The following is a 19,709-nucleotide window of genomic DNA, read 5'->3' on the forward strand; positions in this document are numbered from 1 at the left end:
ATGGCAAAACTAGGGACTGAAACGGAAAGGAGATAATCATCAAAGATGACAACAGTGCCAGAAGCCACGGTTTGCATATGGTGCGATTCTTTGGCAGCAGCTGAAGGATCTCAGGTGGCACAACAAATCTCTGGGTTGCCACTGCTAGTCAGAGAAGACTAATACTTTGTTTGTGTTGTGAGTCATTTATTCAAGCTCCTGTAGCTTGGGGAGTGTATGAATGAGTCAGGAGTGTCTGAGCAGAGGCGACAAAAGAGGAGGCTGGTGGACCCTATTCCAACGATCCCTGTTATGGAGCAGCATGGAGACGGGAGGGCTGGATGTATGGGAGATCTAGACAGCCACAGACCATCTCTTCTACATCAGCCCCCTGCCAGCATGGTCAACGGTAAGGGATGGTGGGACCCATAGCAGAGCAACATCTGGAGAGCACATCTTTGGCTGCCCCTGCTTTAAAGGCACATTTGCATTCCTATCCCTACCTTGCAAATCTGTGGTGAGGACTCAAGAGATAGTGGCCTGCCAAGCAAGACCAGAAATCTGACAACTTGTCCCCTAAGCCACTATAGCACCAGCTGACAGTGAGTCTCTGGGTGGCAACAGCACTACCTCCCTAGCTGTCAGGCGGCTGCCAGCAACTCCCATGTGGCTGGTTGCCCAGGAATATACAAAGACAAGGAAATGATTCTTACCATCCGCTTTTTATTCAGTATTCACAGAGAGGCTTTGGAACCCAGCCTCTTGGATAATGGTGTTGTCCCGAGTAAATCTCCACCCTGCCCCCATCTCTCCCACTTCCTCATTTGTCATCCCTACGGGTGCTGACAAGTGCCCTCTACCTTTGAGCTCTTTGCTCTCCTACATTCAAGGCTCGCCGGGTTCTGGGAGAGGGGAGTCTGGAATGCTTTCTAAAGACAGTGTGTCTGCCATCTGTTGCTCCCCCCGGTGTTTCCTCTATCTCTTCCCCCTCTCCCATTATTTCCCAACTTTCCCCCTCATCTGCCTGAGCTGTGACCTCCCTTAAACCCCTCTTCCTCTTCTCTGGAAGAGTCAGGCTGGGGAGGTGGTCTCCACCATTCCTTCTCTGCCCAGTCCCTGATAAAAGCAGAGGAAGGGAGGCGATATAGACAGGAGCAATTCTGCAGAGGTCCGATAAGAATCCACATAAAGCTCCTCACTAAGTATCCTGCATCATAGGAGACTACCTCTAAGGCAACAGCGGCCTTAATTGGTACCAGGAAATTAGCAGGCAATGGCTCACAAGCTTGTTATTTTCAACCTACAGCTAGAAAACACACTGGGACTGGCCGGCGTCACTTAAGCGAGAGCTACGAACCACAGTGATTTCAAGAAGTCTCGTAGCAACAGCGTGAATGCTAGATTCAGAAGCAGCTCTTCCACAAGGCTGATACAGCTTGCTGGCCCCGGGGCGTTAGGGTTAGAAGCCACAGTCACCAGCACTATCTAAGTGGTTCATAGCTTCTCAAGCAACCATGTTTGTTTGTGTGTGTGTGTGTGTATCTGTGTGCACAGTGGTAAATCCCACAGTTCCTGTCTGCTTTTCTTTTCAATCAAATCAGGAAGTTCAGCTGGAGAGAGCAAACAGGGGGAAAGAGTCAGCACATTTCCCACTTAGGGCAGAAGGGGACCTCCACAAAAAGGCTGGAAGCATCGAGAGGAAGCTGTTTTGGAACTCAGCCATTAAGGCACACGCTGCGTGGCAACCTGATGGTCCAAGGGGATTTACCTGGAATACTCCAGCTTGGGAAGGATCAAGTACATCCCAATACACAGAATAACGAAGAGGTCTGCTGTCAGGAAGTAGGCCAAAGCACTGTCTGTAACATCAGGTGCCGCTGCCAGATCCACCACCAATGCCACGGCGCTCACTGTTCCTCCCATGGCCTGACCTACATGGCGAGGAAAGAGGGCGAGGATAGAGAACAAAAGTCAACGAACTGTGAAATAAGCCCTGGCCTATACTGCGTCTGCCAGAGCCAGACACTTGCAGTGGGGAGTGGCTCTGAATCAGACAAGCTGGAAGTGGGGAAAGCGACAAAAGCAGTAATTAGGGAAGTTCGCAGTTCAGCTGCATTTGCTCTGCAGTGTTATCTAGCCAGAAATCCTGCGATTTTGGTTTGTTCTGCTCACAACGGATTTACCTTTGGCCACTTGTGTCCTTGCTCTTGTTAACTTGTGGGGTTTTTTCCCATCCCAAGACCCTCTTCTCACATGCATGTCTTGGATTAACAATGGTAACATCCCATTGTGAGGTTTGGGAAGGGTTAGCTTTTGTTTCGCAGCAAAACCACACAGAGAGACACACAAGTGTTGAAGGATTTCTGCATTAGAGCAATGACACTCTTGCAAGAATCGTCAGATTCCCTTCCCCCCACCAAAAAAAAACACCATTTATGTAAAGATGGCTTCACGTAATTGTTTTTTTCACACACAAAAAAGCAAGTAAACCAACAGGGAAATGTCACCAAGAGACTCTCATCTGGCATGCTTAAAAACCACCCCAGTTTCCAGAAGGGCTAAGCTTAAATTGTTTTGACTGAGACTGGATGAAAAATGTATGGGCACAATTCCACCCCGACTTGCAATTCTGCGAAATAGCATTTCTGTGGTCTGGTGGGTAAAGCCTTTTGGCCTCCTGGTTTTGTTGCCAAATTGTTTCTTTTATGCAGGCATAGTGTGGCTTTCTTGATCTGCACTAAAAATAAAGATATGCTCCAGTACTCTGCAAATACTGGGAGGTTTCCAACAGGAGGTCTGGTGAAAGTCTGCACAGTGGGTCAACCCCCCTAATAACATTCTTTGCTGCGGCCTAGAAAAAAAAAAACCTGAAACCTCTGTATTGATTTTAGCATCTCTCTTCCCACCTCGTCTCTCTCAAAGCACATTTCCAGTGTTATCAACGTCTGCTAAACCTCGAGGGGCCTCATCATTCATAGCTGCAAACTTGGAACTCATCAGTTATGGAAATGAATGTTAATGCTGAATATGAAATGAGACAATGCAAAGTTTCATATTTTTTTCCCTGAGATATAAACAAACACAGAGCTGAATGCAGATGTTTTCTTTTCGTACGAAAAGTTAACTCCGTTTTCCCAAACTGAAATACTGCAAGGCTGGACCTCTGAGGAAGAAATAAGAACCAAGGAAAGCGGGCAGAGGGGGAAAATCCACATAAACCAGAGAGTCAGCTTGCTTAATCTGCTGAGCTTCCTTCGGAACTTCCGTCCGACAACACTGTGCGGTTCTTTATTTTCAAAAAGTCATCTTCTGTTAACTTCGTTCAGAGTGAATGCATCGTCATGGGATTTGGCGCTGCCAAAACCTCAAGCCTAAGAGACAGCACATGCATCCTGCCCACGAAGAAAATTAAAAGCAATTGGAGAAGCCCTGTCTCACAAACTACAGTTTCCAGCCGGGGGGATCACAGGGAGGAGACTGAACCTGAAATCAGAGCTTGGGAATTCCGCATGGGAAAGCTTCCCGTCAGGCCGAAGACGCTGCTGCTGAAGATGGTGGCAGCGCTGCTGGAGACAACCACGCAGATGATGGTGATGACGAAGAAACCCGAAGTCCAGGCGGAGGTGTCCACTTTCACCAGCACCGTGATCACCACCAAGGCAGCCAGCATGGTGACCAAGGAGGAGAGAATGCGCACGCGGACGGAGACCCTGGAGGAGAAAGGCAAGCGGGGTTATAGCATGTGGCTTCTGTGCAAGAAGAGCCCCCTGCTCTTTTCCTTCTCTCCTCCTGACTGGGTGTTGCACAGCAGCACCAAACAGAAGGACACACGAGGTACAGGAGACGTCCCAAGAAATGAGGAGGTGGGGAAAGGCAGAGGGAAGGGGAGGCACGTTGCACAAATCGAGACAGAATACCAGTGGCAGAGGCAGGAACCGAGGAGCCCTGTTCTGGCTTCTCACAGCTGGGTGTGCAATGCGCCGTCTCCCCTAAGAGCCAAGTGCTCAGCCTAAACACGTCAATTTGTGCAGAAACCTACATTAAGAGGCAAATTTGCCAGTTAGCATTGAGATGTTACAATGAAAGGGCACGTTGAGCAGGTTCACCAAGGGAAAACAGGGCTTTTGAGATCTTTCCTACATCCAAAATCAAAACAAGGCCAAGTGCATACCTGAATAAGACTGCTAATCTGTCCCCCCACATCTATCTGCTATAAACAAATGGGCCCTGTGTTTAACACTAAGCCTTCCAGCTCTTTTCCGGCTGAAAGTGCCACAAGAGGTGACTTGCCTTTACACCCAAGCCAAGAGAAGCAGCAGGCATGACACTACCCTTCTCACATGAGTGTTGCTGCCGCTGGATGGGGGCAGTCACAGCAGAAGCACAGGACTGGCTCCTCTGTGCACCCACACAGCCCCAACCTCACCCCGCCCCATTGCCACACCATCCAGGTACGCAGCAAGAACTCTGGTGGCTGGGACCCTCACCTTAAAAGGGCCATTTTATAGATCAGCCCAGGTTTGCTAGTAATTGCACACTCATTGGGGGGCTTCAGCCAACCACAATTCCATGAGGAGCATACCTAGACAATGCACATGTTCACATTTCAAAGAGTACTCTTCAGCATCACCCTTAAAAAGATAATGTGTGATATGCTTCACTCCACCTGTTGCCTATCAGTTTGCATTTTCCCCATGTGAATCTGAAGAGGCTTCTTCGTAGAATTGAGATTCTTCATAGAATTCTTTATAGAACTGTAGTTGGAAGGGACCCCATGGGTCATCTAGTCCAACCCCCTGCAATGCAGGAGCTTGCAGCTGTCCCATACAGGGATTGAACCGGCAACCCTGGCGTTATCAGCACCACACTCTAACCAAGGTGTGGTGTAAAGTTAGAGTGTAAAGTATTTTTTTAAAAAAAATAGGCAGGGCCTGCCTCTTAAACAGGGCTGCAGCACAGGGTGAAATGGACCAGTAGCTTTGTTTCTGGGATAGACTTTGGCTTTTATTTACCTTAATTATGGAGCATCTTATTATTACAGCGCCTGAATGCAGTCTTTTTGTGCAGGAAATTCAACAGTCTGTCTCACGACAAATGGAAACTTCCTTATTTTCCACACTGCTTTGTCGAGTTGAAAAGAGGTGCCTGTACTTCTCTCTGGCTGACTCCAAATCTGATACTCTCTTTAATTGGCGTTTAGTTGCAAAAGGGGGAAAACATGGCATTTCCTCCAAACCTCCCACAATGCTTTGCTACAAGCACTGTCCACCAGCCGCCTAGTTATGCCTCCTGTTCGTAAGGAAGGCTGCTGATACGAGAGCCCTGGGGAGTTCTCCAATGACTTAAAGGAAGCCAGGTACAGTGGTGCCTCGCAAGACGAAAAGAATCCGTTCTGTGATTCTCTTCGTCTAGCGGTTTTTTCATCTTGCGAAGCAAGCCCATTGACGGATTAGCGGATTAGCGCTATTAGCGGCTTATCTGCTGATCGGATCAGCTGATAAGCAGCTTAGCGGCTTAGAAAAAGGGGGGGAGGGGAAAAAACCCGCAGGAACTCGCAAGGCATTGTCGTCTTGCGAAGCAAGCCCATAGGGAAATCGTCTTGCGAAGCACCTCCAAAACGGAAAACTCTTTCGTCTAGCGAGTTTTCCGTCTTGCGAGGCATTCGTCTTGCGGGGCACCACTGTAACTAGAGAGATGAACCAGAGTATGTGCTGCTGCTCTCATTTAAAGTTGCAGAGATGGCTGAACCACTTACAAAGAATTTAAGGCAAAAATGGGTGGGTGAGGAGGGGCTTGGAACAATAAGCATCCCCCCCACCATTTATATCAAATGTACAGATTCTACTTTTCTCGCATCAGTCTTTTCTTGATCTACTGTCTCTATAAACCCTGCCAAGTTGGAAATGCCCAACAGAGATCACAACAGCAACAGGCAGCAATAACAGGAATGAAGCCTGCCTGGGGAATACTGCAGCCTGGGGAATAGCAATCGCATGCTTATCACTACAAGATAATTAGCTGCCTGAACAGGGAGGTTACTTATTATAGACACTGAAGACTTGACTGGCTCCCTTTCAGCAGAGAGGGCAGGGAAGGAGAAAAAAAAAGGCAGAAAATGACCATGATTCTAGCAGCGGATGGGCATTCTATTTCTCTTTTAGGGATAAGAGACCGCAGTTCAAGCATCCTCTTGTGATATACATCCTCCTTTTAAGAGGCTCCAGATGGGATACGCTTCATGCCACGTCACTGAACAAGTTAGAGATGTTGTCTGCCTGGCTCAGGGACTCCCTGAGAAATGCAACCTGTTTGCATGCAACAGTTCCAGAAAGACACAATAAGGAAGCAGAATAGATTGGGCAAACAGAAGCACCACTTCTTGCACACTGAACATGCCAGTTTCTTCCTCGCTCTCTTCTCCCCCCCCCAAAAAAAAATGTCACCTTCACCCACACAGTCAGGAAATCCATTTCAAAAGCATCACCATATTTTAGCCACGAGAGCAGATGCCCTTAACAAGGGTGGAGCACAGAGTAGTCATAAGTTACTCTCTGGAGGCAACTGAACTACAGGGAACCGATTTGCTCAGGAGTTTCCATAAATGCAAGCCAGCCTCATGTGTATTTATGACGCCGAAAACTTAGCATAATAAAACACTTATTGATTATGGATGTGCCACTCAGCAGAATCAACAATGTGCCAAAGATAAATGAATGCTACATTTAAAATGTAATGCATTAAGCACATAATGGCTTTTGCGAAATGGTTTTCCAACCTGGAGAATATTTAAGAGGAGGAGGAGGAGCAGGCATTCCTATCTCTGGGTGCCCTTCCTTTTTTGCCTTCTGCTTCTTTCCACTTCCAAGGCATAATTTGGAAAACAACTACCATCGCCACCCGTGTTTTCTGTATTCTGCAATAAAACAGCAGTAGCAATGCAGAACATTTGGGCATTAACATTCAGAGAGCTCCGTTTAAGCAAACGAGGGCTTTCTCCACTGGAAGATTCTGGAGAACAAGTCTCAGACGTACAGCAGGTGCATTGCGCGGCCACCCCTGGGATTTTCAGGTGGCTTTCCACAGTTTCATTGCTGGAGTGCGCAAAGAATAAGGAAGATGAAAAAGCATCGGCATCCCTAGAACATCACAGGCACAGAAACTACAACTCCTGCCCGGCAGGGAGCTGAGGAGCTCCAGCACTGGAGTCCTAGTGCAAAGATTTTGACCCAGGAGGTGGGAAGAACTACACAGTGTTGTTTCTCCAATTCTCTTGGCAGGGGGTGGTGGATATGAAAGAGGAATATCCCTCTGTGCCAGACCAAACCCTGGCCTCTGTTTACTAGACACAAGAAAGTCCGCATGCAAGAGAAATAGGCCTGATGTAGAAAAAAGGAATCACAGGAAGTGGTCCCTCGAGGGAATGCAATGAGCGAGATGCAAGCTTCTAGGCTATGTGAGAATTTGAGGTTTTAAGTTTGAATAGAAGGGCAAAAGCCTTGAAACTTTATGCGCAAACCTCTGTCTGTCTGTCTGTCTGTGTGTCTGTCGCTCTAGCTCTCTTCCACACCCACACCTGTGAACAGATGCTGAATAGACTGTACTGCATTGGTGTCCAAACATTTTTCAAAGAGGGCCAGATGTGTGATGAAGTGAAGGGCTGTGAGGGCAGACCAAGGGGCCAACCAAGGTTGTTAACCTTTTCTTAGGACTGAAGTTGTTGTTGAGCTTTTTTTAGGATTTTACCCCAGGAAAAAAGCTGCCACAGGGGCCGGATTAGGTCCCCAAAATGGACGTTGGACATGCCTGCTGTACTGCGATTGTCTCATCCTGGGATAGCTTGGCTGTCTGCAATATCCTGATTTAGTGGCAGGGGGAGCTTTTAATTGCTGTATTTTTTGCTCTATAAGACTCACTTTTTCCCTCCTAAAAAGTAAGGGGAAATGTGTGTGCGTCTTATGGAGCGAATGCAGGCTGCGCAGCTATCACAGAAGCCAGAACAGCAAGAGGGATTGCTGCTTTCACTGTGCAGCGATCCCTCTTGCTGTTCTGGCTTCTGAGATTCAGAATATTTTTTTTCTTGTTTTCCTCCTCCAAAAACTAGGTGCGCCTTGTGGTCTGGTGCATCTTATAGAGCGAAAAATACGGTACCTATCAGTGTGTAGTTAAAGTGTAATACGTGGCAATGGTCAGCTGTACGAGCTCATTCCTTGGATGCTGATCTGACCATTGAATACAATCTCAAGCTGCTAAACGTTTATCTTCCCTTACCCTTGAATGCCGCTACCCTGGCTCTTCTTCTCTTCCTACATTAGGCTACAGGCACATCTGTTCAGGATGAAGTGGCAAACTTGGAAGTCTGCTAGCCTCCCGCAACTGGCATCGCCTGAACAATTTCGGATACTGCCTGCCATCGTCATGGGACTAAATTACAAGATGTGACTGCTCTGAGAAGCTTCTCTGCTTCTCAGGGTTTTCTGCCTAAACCGATTTGCCCATCAAGCGTTTCTTAGCTTGACTTGTAGTCCACTGCTGTGCTAACGCTACAGCCTCGGGGGTGGGGGGTGGAGGGAGAGGTGGCGTGGCCAGGATTGCACAGAGGGGAGAAAATGGTCATGCCTAATGCAGTTGCACTTACTTGTTGACTAGCAGGAAGTTCCCAATCAAGCACAGCACAGAAGGCACAGTGGAAGCCATGGAAATGTAGCTTTCAAAGAAGTCCTAAGGAAGGGAGGAAAAGTGTGTCAAAGAGGGTTGCAAAAACTATGCTTCAGAAAGAACAAAAAGACATGACACGGCTTGTCCCCGAGTCTCCCTGTCACAAGTCGCAGGCACAGCAGCCCAAGGTCACGGCTTCGCAGCGCCCTGAAGCTTGCAGGGCTGCAGACTTTGCAAAGCGATTAACCCCACACCACTCAAGGAGCATGTCTGCTATTGGGAACCTCAAGACACCCCTTGCTGCATTACTGGCCACTTCACAGTGTGAATCACATTGTGACCTTTTTCTTAGTTCTCATTAAGGAAGGTTAAAAACACAAGAGGGGGGAAAAGGGCTCCTCCTCCTTTTTCTTCTATGAATTGTGCCAGCAGTCAAGATACACAATGTGAACCCTTTAATCTCCACATGGGGGGAAATTCTCCGCCACAGAAGGCCTGTAATTTAAGACGATGCCTTTTGCCTGCGATAAGAAATGGCTGTCCCATGTGAGGGCAAATGTGGCATTTTTTTATGCAAGAGATTTCATGGGAGAACAAGAAATGAAATGAGGCAGTGGGGACAGGAGTCAATGTTACTTGGAATCTCTGTGTTCATTCAGAAGACGCAAAGTTTTAGCACTTAGGAAGGTAGGTTTTAAACCATGTGGGCAAATGCCTACAGAAATCCCATAGTATCTTGCCTGCCTGTCCTGCATCCACACTTGTGCCTCTGTTAGTAATTTGTGGCATGCTAAATTGCTGTTTAGGGGATGCGGGTGGCGCTGTGGGTTAAACCACAGAGCCTAGGGCTTGCCGATCAGAAGGTTGGCAGTTCGAATCCCCGCGACGGGGTGATCTCCCGTTGTTCGGTCCCAGCTCCTGCCAACCTAGCAGTTCGAAAGCACATCAAAGTGCAAGTAGATAAATAGGTACCACTCCAGTGGGAAGGTAAACGGCGTTTCCATGCGCTGCTCTGGTTCGCCAGATGCGGCTTAGTCATGCTGGCCACATGACCCAGAAGCTGTACGCCGGCTCCCTCGGCCAATAAAGCGAGATGAGCGCCGCAACCCCAGTCGGTCACGACTGGACCTAACGGTCAGGGGTCCCTTTACCTTTGAACTGCTGTTTACAAAGACTACCCTGTCTACTCATTTGGAAGTGACCAGGCAAGGAAGCTTTTACAGCCTGGGAAAAAGTTACCTCTCCTCACTTTCTCAGTCTTCCAGTCTCCCACAAATTACTAATGTGGGAATGTGTGGATACAGGCAGGTTGGCAAACACTTTTATTGGCTAGTAACTTGTGTGGACTTATTTATAGGAAGTGATTCAGCTGCCCTGCAAATCAAGACGGTCTTCTATTTTACTGCTGCTTAATTCTCCCAAACTTCTCTTCTCTCCCCGCATACGAGAGAACAGAGAATCCCGACCAGAGCTCATCACCTCGATGTGAGCTTGTGTGCACAGAATAGGCTCTGGAAAATTCCAGACAAGCTGGGTGCATTGATCTCAATTGCATTTTCAAGATGTATTTTCTTTGATCTCCTGTATCAGCCCAATAAGCCTTCTAAATCAATGAAACTGAGGTTCATAATGAGACGGTGGTTGGAGAGAGAATGGCCCAGTATTAGCCACAGCTTCTCCAGCACAATGCAATAATTTCAGGCAAAAATACTGGATACTTAAATATATACATATCTGTCTTTTTTCTAAAGGGGGAAAAATTGCCCAGTGGTGTTAGCAAAAAGTCTGCCCCGTACTGCCAAGATGCTTTTGCAAAGTGGCTTTTTATTCAGCTTAAACTCGGCAGCAGAAGCAGCTGGGTTCCTGCTGGGCTAAAAAAGCAGTTCAAGCCCTGGGTGACGGAGCAAGGCACTAGAGCGTTACCTGGATCACAGGGCATGAAATTAGCAGCAGCCAGCAGGTTGGAGCCAAGAATAGCTTGCAGTTGTGAGCTCATCTTCAGATAGCCGAGACCTGCTTCTAACGAGTCTGTGCGGGGCCAACGAACTCTCCCCCCGCTTTGCTGCTCACTCATCACACCCCAACACCGAACGCCCGGACAGAAGCTGACTCCCAAAGAAAGCTGCTCTGCTGGAAATTTCAATAGCTGTGAAAGGGCAACCGCACCCATCAGTTGCCCAGATTCACAGTTCTGTCGGCTGGATTTTGAATGATGGAACATCCCTATTTTGTTTCATTAGCGCTTTTTAGGAGGTGATTATAGTCAAAGAGGCAGAGCTATGCATGCCAAGGTTTGTTATTGGCTACAGATTGTGGTTAGCAAGGAAAGAGCTAAACCATGAGTCTGGGTTCAGGCAGCACGTGAAGTCAAACCTTGGCTTAGCTCAATCTGGCATGGGAGTAGAAAAGGCCGGGGAGGAGCAAAATGTCTGCGAGCTTCTCTCCAGGAGACCACCCACTCATGTGGTCCTGGTTTAAGTCACAGTTTGGCTAACTGTGTCTTGAGACCCTGCTCTCTGGCTGCCAGTTTGTTTCCAGGCAGAATTCAAACAGTAGGTCTGGGTCTCTAGAGCACTGAATGACCTGGGATCAGAGTAACCAAAGGTCTGTCTGCTTCCATACTATGAACCTCCCTAACTGATGAGATCTCCGTTCTTCTGTGTGGACCTTGTGGTGGAAAGGTGGGGTATAAAATATTTGTGTATATATATTAAAAAGTGGGAATCTTATTCTCCAAGGCTTCCAATGTTTTATACGGACACAACCCACATATTTCCTAGCTAATCTTTGCATCCTTGAAAACTAAAAAGCTTAAGATACAGTCAAGACTCCCAGACGGGTGATTTCTGCACACCATGTTCTATATATTTCTGTTCTGGCATGGAATCGGGAAAGACACACAGCCCTGATCACAAGGCAGGCTTAGATAAAGCAGGCCTTGTGCAGGAGAAGTTTCATGGCTCAGTGAAAAGGACACATGCACTGAGTGCAGATGGCCCCAGGTTCAAAACACAGTAACTCCAAGGCTGGAAACGTCCCCTATCGGAAACCCTAAAAAGCCACTAGCAGACAGTGCAGGCAATACTGATGGGCCACTGACCTGATTTAGCAAAACAGCATCTTCCTATGAGACCCTGCTCCTATCAGATGCACCATGATATACAGATACCCACAGAACATCCAGCTTGCTATGTGCACCTGCCGGCATCACCTTTGCATTTCCTGATTCCAAGGTGTATCCAGCATTAGCCTAAGATGCACCTGTTAAGAACCTGAAGTGTACAACCATTGGCAGTGAAAAGAAGGGAGGGTACAAAGAACTGACTCCATCACCCATGGTGACCAATTTAGCTTACTGTACAGGCTGAAGGAAGTTAAGGAAACACTATGCAAGGATGCCATATAGCTTGTTTGGATGCACTCCAACACCCAAGTCACGACACTCTCCGCAAAAGGCCAATGGTGATGTGGTCTAAAGCTCACCTTGTCTGACACCAGGTTAGGTTGGATGTCCCACCTTGTTTCCTAATCAAACCTTTAATCTCCCTGTGCCTTGATTTCTTCCTCTTTGTAGAACTGCGGCATTCGCACCAGTTCCCCACAGTCATTTGTTATTAGGAGAAATTACTGACTGTGCTGCACCCTGAGAAACCACCAGATGGAAGGAACTATAATTAAACAGCAGACTGCAGGAGATTGCTCTGCTTTGCAGGGCCTGGTTCCAACTGGTGCTTAATTTTTAGAAGAGGAGGCAGAGATGCCAGGGCTCCAGCCTCTCCAGAAGCATTGGACTTTTCGATCTGGAAGCCCTCCTTCCTAGCAATGCGCAGCCTGAGGGGGCTCTCTGCACTTTCTGTAGTGCTGAGGTTACTCCATGCCTGCTCAGAGATCGTTTCAATTATTCTTTTGCCACGCGTTTCAGGGCCAAGCGGTTCAGAGGATGGTTAGAGGCATGGGAAAGCAAGTCCTCTGAGGAAAAGGTGAAGAAACTGAGGTCGCTTCCACATCATACACCTGGGAGGTGTAGTTTGTTATGGGTGCTGACCTCACAGAGCTACAATTCCCAGTACTAGTAACGAACTACAGACCCCAGGATACTCCATGAACGTGGTAGAAGAATGCTTTAAATATATGGCATAGATGTGACCCAGGTATATTTAGCTGGGTCAAGAGAAGACTAAGGGGGATGGGGATGTGATAGCCCTCTTAAAATCCCCGAAGGACTGCCAAACAGAGGGGAAAGCCTTGTCCACTAGGTACCTCAGAGGATAGAACTAGATTTAACCTGATCAAGTAGGGTAATGTTCAACTTGGGTTGAATATTAGGAAAAACCTCTTGAGAGTAAGAGGAGTTGGGCAAGGGAACCAATTACCTAGAGAGGTGCTGGGCTCCTCCTCACTGCAGGCCTTCTGGCAGAGGCCCAACAGTCATTTCTTGGGCATGTTCTAGCTCTGTATTTCCTGCACCCAGCGGAGGATTGAACCAGATACCTACAAGGCCCTCTCCAACTCTATGATCCCATAAGTGAGAGTGGAATGGCTGGTGAGCCATTAAGATCAGGCTCTAGTCTTGGACTCCTGAAAACGGGTTATCCGTGGCACCAAATCTGGGCTGCTATGTCAATACATTAAAAGGCAACAACAAAATCTTCTGTGACTTTACTAGGCCATTAGTGCAAACCAGTGCTTTCTCAAATAATAGGTCAGGCCTCCCCAGCAGGCTGCCAAGGCTTCTTGCTGTGCAATCAACTTGGCATGTTGGACATATATGCACATTAGGCCCCTTTTGCTGGCGTTTCATTTTGCTTGCGCATATCTGGTAATAACACCGGTGTTATTAAAATTCTTGTGCAATGGCAATTCAGCTACAACCATTCTTCAAAGTGTAAGTGCCGAGAAATATTTAAAGCCTCCATTTTCCATTGTTCTTTAGGAAGAGCAGACTCCTTTGGCTTGATCATTCATCCACTTCGAGGCAAATCATGCAAAGCAGAGCAGAGAACAAAGCTATGGGCTCTGGTGCAGGGAGTTACTGAAAGGGCAGGCTTCCAGACCAGAAAAAAATGCATGACGTTAAATGTTCTTAGTGCATTCCACTCAAGAAAGCATAAGAAAATGCAAAGACTCAAATGACGTGCAGGTGAGAAAGTGACCCATCCCTAGTACAAAATAGAAGTTCATGGCATAACCCAAATTCTGCATAAAGAAAAGCCACATTGTGCACTATTGCATTTATTTTATTGCTTGTTGCATGCAGTGCATTCTGCTTCTCCTTAGACCAGGGATGCTGTCCAAATGTCTGCCGGCTCCAAACAGCATGGACCCCAATGCTGAGACTTGGAAGGTGCCATGTCAGTCATATTTGTAGGGCACTGAATCCCTCATCCCCAGTGTAGCAGAAAACTTATTCAGGAATAAATTCAGCTTCTGTGATTTACTAGACACCACACCCTTCATTTTCAAGTCTATCTTTATACCTATAAGGTTTAGAAACTTATTTTTGTCACACACACACCCCCCTCAAAGGTTTTGGAGATGCTTAACTCTACCTCCAATGACACAACCTGCACTCAAAAGAGTGTTACCAGCAGCGGCATACATATACATGCGACACCTCCAACAAGTCCCACCAAAGTGCACAGTACACTTCTCTAGGGGGAAACGAGGCAACATGCCTCTTCCTGACTCTGCAAAGTGACCCTGTCTCTTGCATCAGCTAAAAACCTGTTCCTTCCAAATGTCAAAGGGCAGGAGAGGAGAATAAGGGGTTGTGTCACTGCTGACTTAGCTGTTTATGTCGCATGGATAAAACATTTTGTTTTTCAGGGTTAGCAAGCCAGCACTTTCCATAAGCAATAAAATTCACTTAGTGGTTTCCTTAGCTCATACTTTTCCCATTCCAGCCCCCTCAATGCCCTTGTTTAAAGTAGGCCATGTTGCAAGACTGGCTGTATTATGTAAACCTGAGGCCGGGGTTCCATATGTAACTTTCAGCAACAGCATTTCAGATACATGACCACATTTACTTCTTCCTGCGTATAGCCATAAAAGCTCCCACACAGAAATAAGTCAATTTTACAAAGATGCCACTTGGGAACATTAAAAACAACCAACCAAGTCCACTTGTGCTACTTTAGCTCATTCTCCAAGGCAAGCTTTATATATTCAAGATTGCACTAAAACCTAAAGACCTTTTCTGCACTGGTAAGAGTTGCCCTAAATGCAATAATAAACTAACAAACCTGACGCCAGCCGTGCTGATTCACGCTAGCCTGCTGATTTCAATGGGACTTTCTAAGCAAGAATAGTTAACATTGCAACCTGGGTTGCCTTTCAAAGCAAAACAACTTTCCAAACTTAACACCTCAAATTCTAGGGGAATCATTAACCACCTGACTCACTCATTATTTGCATATCTTAGCATTCTGAGACGGAAAGCATTTAGACACATCTCTGCTTGCAAGACAGTCACGGGTATATGTCATGCAACTCCCAAGCGAAACATATTCCCATCTCTTTCTTCTCAGGCAGCATGCTAAATCCTCCTCACGGTGCCACTTCAGACACTGCGCTCTCCTGACCTGAGAACAATGAAGTGGGTTTCTTAGAACTGGAAGACAAAAGAGGACCATTCTGCGATGTGAGGAATCTGCACAGAGTAATTGTCAGTTTGTGCTGGGAAATTTTTCTGATGTCCCAGCAAGTGATCTAAATCAACAAGCTTATTTTGCTTGCATTTAATAAACAAAGATACAGTGGTACCTCTGGTTACGTACGTAATTCGTTCCGGAGGTCCGTTCTTAACCTGAAACTGTTCTTAACCTGAAGCACCACTTTAGCTAATGGGGCCTCCTGCTGCCGCCGCACCACTGCTGCATGATTTCTGTTCTCATCCTGAAGCAAAGTTCTTAACCCGAGGTACTATTTCTGGGTTAGTGGAGTCTGTAACCTGAAGCGTATGTAACCTGAAGTGTATGTAACCTGAAGTACCACTGTACAAACTTTGAAACTGTCTGATCTTGCTCAATAGCTATTTGCAGCCAGCATCCATTCATTTTTACTAATGAACTTGTGAAATAGATCCCACCCCCTAGTGGGAAAAAAAATTAAGAATGTTTTCCAGAAACTGTTCAGTCGCATGTCACTGCTTGAGAAAGTATTGTGGAAAATGATACCACTTAAGTTTCTAATTTTCTCTCTCCCCAAGGCCCCCCCCCCCCCGGCCCCATTTGCTGTTTTGTAGAAATGGAGCCTTATCTACTATGAGCCAATCAGTGTTTTCTCAATCTTGTTCCATGCAGCAAACATGGATTAGACTGAATTAGAAACCTCTCATCTTGGATATAATTTAGTTGGGGACTCAGATATGTGGTCCTCACATACAAACAACATTACGTAAGAAGAATTCTGCTACATCAGGCTAAAAGCCCATGAGTCCAGAATTCTGTTCTCAGTGGCTACCTTATCTTTCTCCTAAACAGCTCGGTCATTCCTCAGCTTATCTTAATGGCCCATTTGAAGAACTAGCCAAGAGATCCTTTTAGGGCACCCAAATCAGAATCTAATCTTGTTTGTGGGGAGTTCTGCTGGAAATTAGGTATGGGGCAATGAGCTAAACGTTACATATTAATTGAGCCGAGCGCCAGATAAAAATAAGTTTATCATCCATCTGAACCTGGGAATCAGGTCAGTTTGCCACAGGAAACCACGAGTGGTGAGGTCACCTGTCTTTTGGAAGACATATAAACATGAAAAATGTTGGGTTTATTTTGATGTGGTGGGAACAGTCTTCTCTCTTTGCTGATGAAAGACTGTCTTCTTGCTGTGAGGTCACAGAATGGGAGAGTCAGAAGGGACCCTGAGGTCTAGGTCCAACCTCCTAAAATTCAGGAATCTCAACTAGATAATACATGACAGGTGGCCATCCAACCTCTCCTTAAAAACCTCAAATGGTGGCAAGTCCACCACCTTCTGACAGTCCATTTCACTGTCAGACAGCTCTTACAGTCTGAAAGTTTCCCCTGTTTAGTCGGAATCTCCTTTCCTGTAACCTGAAGCCATTGGTTCGGGTTCTGCACTCCGGAGCAGGAGAAAAGAAGCTTGCTCCAACTTCCATGTGATAGGTCTTTAGATATTTGAAGATGGCTATCATGTCTCCTCTCAGTCTCTCCTATTTTCCAGGCTAAGCATACCCAATTCCCTCAACCATTCCTCATAAGGCTTAGCTTCCAGACCTGTTATCATTTGTGTTGCCCTCCTCTGCACAAGGTTCAGCGTGTCGATATCCTTCTTAAATTGTGGTGCCCAGAACTGGACACAGTACTCCAGGTGGGGTCTGACCAAGGCAGAATAGAGCTTGATCAGCACACCACACTTCTGCTGATGCAACCTAGAATAGCATTAGCCTTTTTTCTTTTTTCTTTGGCTGTTGTTCCAGACTGTTGACTCATGTGAAGCTTGTGGCGTACTAAGACCAGGGGTCAGCAAACTTTTTCAGCAGGGGGCCAGTCCACTGTCCCTCAGACCTTGTGGTGGGGCCGGACTATTTTTTTTTGGGGGGGGGGAATGAACAGATTCCTATGCCCCACAAATAACCCAGAGATGCATTTTAAATAAAAGGACACATTCTACTCATGTAAAAACATGCTGATTCCTGGACTGTCCATGGGCCGGATTTAGAAGGTGATTGGGCCAGATCCGGCCCCCAGGCCTTAGTTTGCCTACCCATGACTAAGACCACCAGAGGAGGTCAGGCAGCTGGTGGGGTGGGTCTCTGAAAGACAGCATTGCTAGGGGAGCATTTTACCTCAGAGAAGAGGTGTCCAGGGTTTCCAAACATGAAGCGGCTGTGGAAAATAAATGTTCAGTCTCACTATTAAAATAAGTAAAGAAAAACAGGTTCAGAAAAGTGAAACCAGGTCAAAATTCACAGCGCCAAACCCTTCAGTGTCAGATCTTTCCTTGAGGGCACCAGGAGACAGCCTGCTAGTGATCAAATACTTCTCACCTAAAGTGTTACGCGATATCACAGGAGTGGCTATATTTGATGGCTCAGTACATCAATCCCTGCATATACCCCCACATCAGCTTGTTAAATCTGCATGGTGCTTTGTGACCCTTCACAACGAAGAACAAATATCCCCAAGTTGCTGTTATGTCATGGAGAGATTGATGCAGTGTCTAGAGTGGGTAAACAGCAGCGTTTCTAGGCTGAATGAGCTGACGTTAGACCACCATTTCTGCACTTTGTTGGACTAATGGCAATATAGCATCACTGCAGGGTTTCCCCACCCCCCTTTTCTGAGCAAAAGGTGTTTCCCAATTAGGGAAACACTTCCCAATACTGTGATGCATTTATAACTGTGGCCAAGTATATGTCAGGGTTCTATCCCAAACAACATTACAATGACAGATAGGTAGCCGTGTTGGTCTGCCATAGTCAAAATAAAAAAATTCCTTCCAGTAGCACCTTAAAGACCAACTAAGTTAGTTCTTGGTATGAGCTTTCGTGTGCATGCACACTTCTTCAGATACAATTCAGATACACTTCTGTTTCAGTGTATCTGAAGAAGTGTGCATGCACACGAAAGCTCATACCAAGAACTAACTTAGTTGGTCTTTAAGGTGCTACTGGAAGGAATTTTTTTATTTGAACATTACAATGAATACTTTCTCCTCACGCCTAATGGTATGGAGCTTCCAGAAGAGTCACTCTCTGCATCACTTCCACTATTATTGGTAAAGGCGGCAGAGTGGCGTGCTGACATCTTCCTACATGTCCAAGTCAACAGGGTGGCAATGGTGAGAGGTGGTTTTATAGGTGGGCAGCTCAATGGGGCAAGTTGTCTTCGGACATCTATGTCACTACTAGCACCAGGATGACATGTCATAGTTGTTGCTCTGAAGTCAGTTAAGGTTGCAAGCTTTTTAGCTAGGCAATTAGAATAAGATCCACTATTTGACTATTGATTCAAAACCCTAAAATGTATTTTATATAATTGACTTTTTAATTTTTATTCTTTGTATATCGTATTGTTGTTTTATTGCTATGGCCGATGGCTGACGCAAATAAAGATTCATTGATTCATTCATTCCCTCACTCCTGTTTTTGCCTCATATGCTACACCAGCTTTCGTAAATAAGCTCACAAAAGTTACTAGCCTGCAACTGTTTTAACTAGCTTGCTGGTGGTTGGGCAGAAGAAAGGTGGAGAATTCTGTTCCTCCTCTGGCAACCTGTTTGGGTTTCCATGCTGGGCCCACCGCTACCAGCCGCCCTCTCACTCACGTACTCCATGCACTTGCCTGAACTCAGGTCCTGGTCACCCGTAGCTAAGAGGCTAGTTCTTAAAATCATGGCTGGGCTCCAGCAATTTACATGGGTGAAGCAAGAGTTGCAAAGCGAGAGCTGCTTGCATTTCTGCAAGTCCTACATCAAATGTAATAATCAAAATTGGTCGTTAGAGTATACCTCTTTAGTTCTTCTGTCTGTGTAAACCACTCCATGCCAGAAGCAGCCATGAAACAGAAGTGGTAGCATTTCTAAAGAGATGAACTGAAATTATTTCCTAATTTTGCTGGTGGAAATGGTTGAGTTTGTAGGAATAATTGTATCTTTGTTTGTTTTTGTGACTGCATCGGTTGCAATAATTCAAGCCTATGTTCTCCGGGAAGGGGAATCACCAGCAAGAAAAGAAAGTACAACTCAAACTGATCACGCATGAAGTTTGCTGGATTGCCTTAGGCAAATCAAATCAGTCTCAGCTCCCTATTTGAAATACGGAGATAGCAACACCGGCCTTACAGGGCTGTTGCAAAGATTGCAGATAAAAGTACTTAATATTTATATTTCAAACCCTTCTTATTATGGTTTTATAACTGCTTTTAAAGGTGGTTTCACTGCTGCTGATTTTTAGGGTTTAATGTCTCCACTGAGTTATCTTAAATGTTTTGAAGATACAAACTAACAGAGCATTGGTACTCAAGTCTCACTGGTCCAATCTCAGAGCAAAATCTACTAGCTACAGATGCCACATAAGCAGAGGTCCACTGGCCACTTCATACTGGAAACTCCAG

General features: G+C 46.2%; 1 protein-coding gene and 1 long non-coding RNA gene across 4 annotated transcripts in view; both read right to left on the reverse strand.

The window, feature by feature from the left end:
- LOC310706885 overlaps positions 1–19,709 on the reverse strand; it is a 525,877-nt gene that overhangs the window by 6,731 nt on the left and 499,437 nt on the right. The window lies entirely within an intron of this gene.
- The window catches only part of SLC29A3 (solute carrier family 29 member 3), a gene marked incomplete at its 5' end in the record, with an annotated part of 33,953 nt that overhangs the window by 6,731 nt on the left and 7,513 nt on the right, over positions 1–19,709 (reverse strand). For both annotated transcript variants that reach the window (XM_083503114.1, XM_083503115.1), the window contains 3 exons: positions 1,748–1,910; positions 3,463–3,689; positions 8,615–8,697. In XM_083503114.1, the coding sequence (XP_083359240.1) occupies positions 1,748–1,910; positions 3,463–3,689; positions 8,615–8,697 (473 nt within the window). The remainder of the gene's footprint in view (positions 1–1,747; positions 1,911–3,462; positions 3,690–8,614; positions 8,698–19,709) is intronic.

This window comes from Podarcis liolepis, assembly GCF_965112155.1.
Source record: "Podarcis liolepis genome assembly, chromosome: 5".
Lineage (NCBI taxonomy): Eukaryota > Metazoa > Chordata > Lepidosauria > Squamata > Lacertidae > Podarcis > Podarcis liolepis.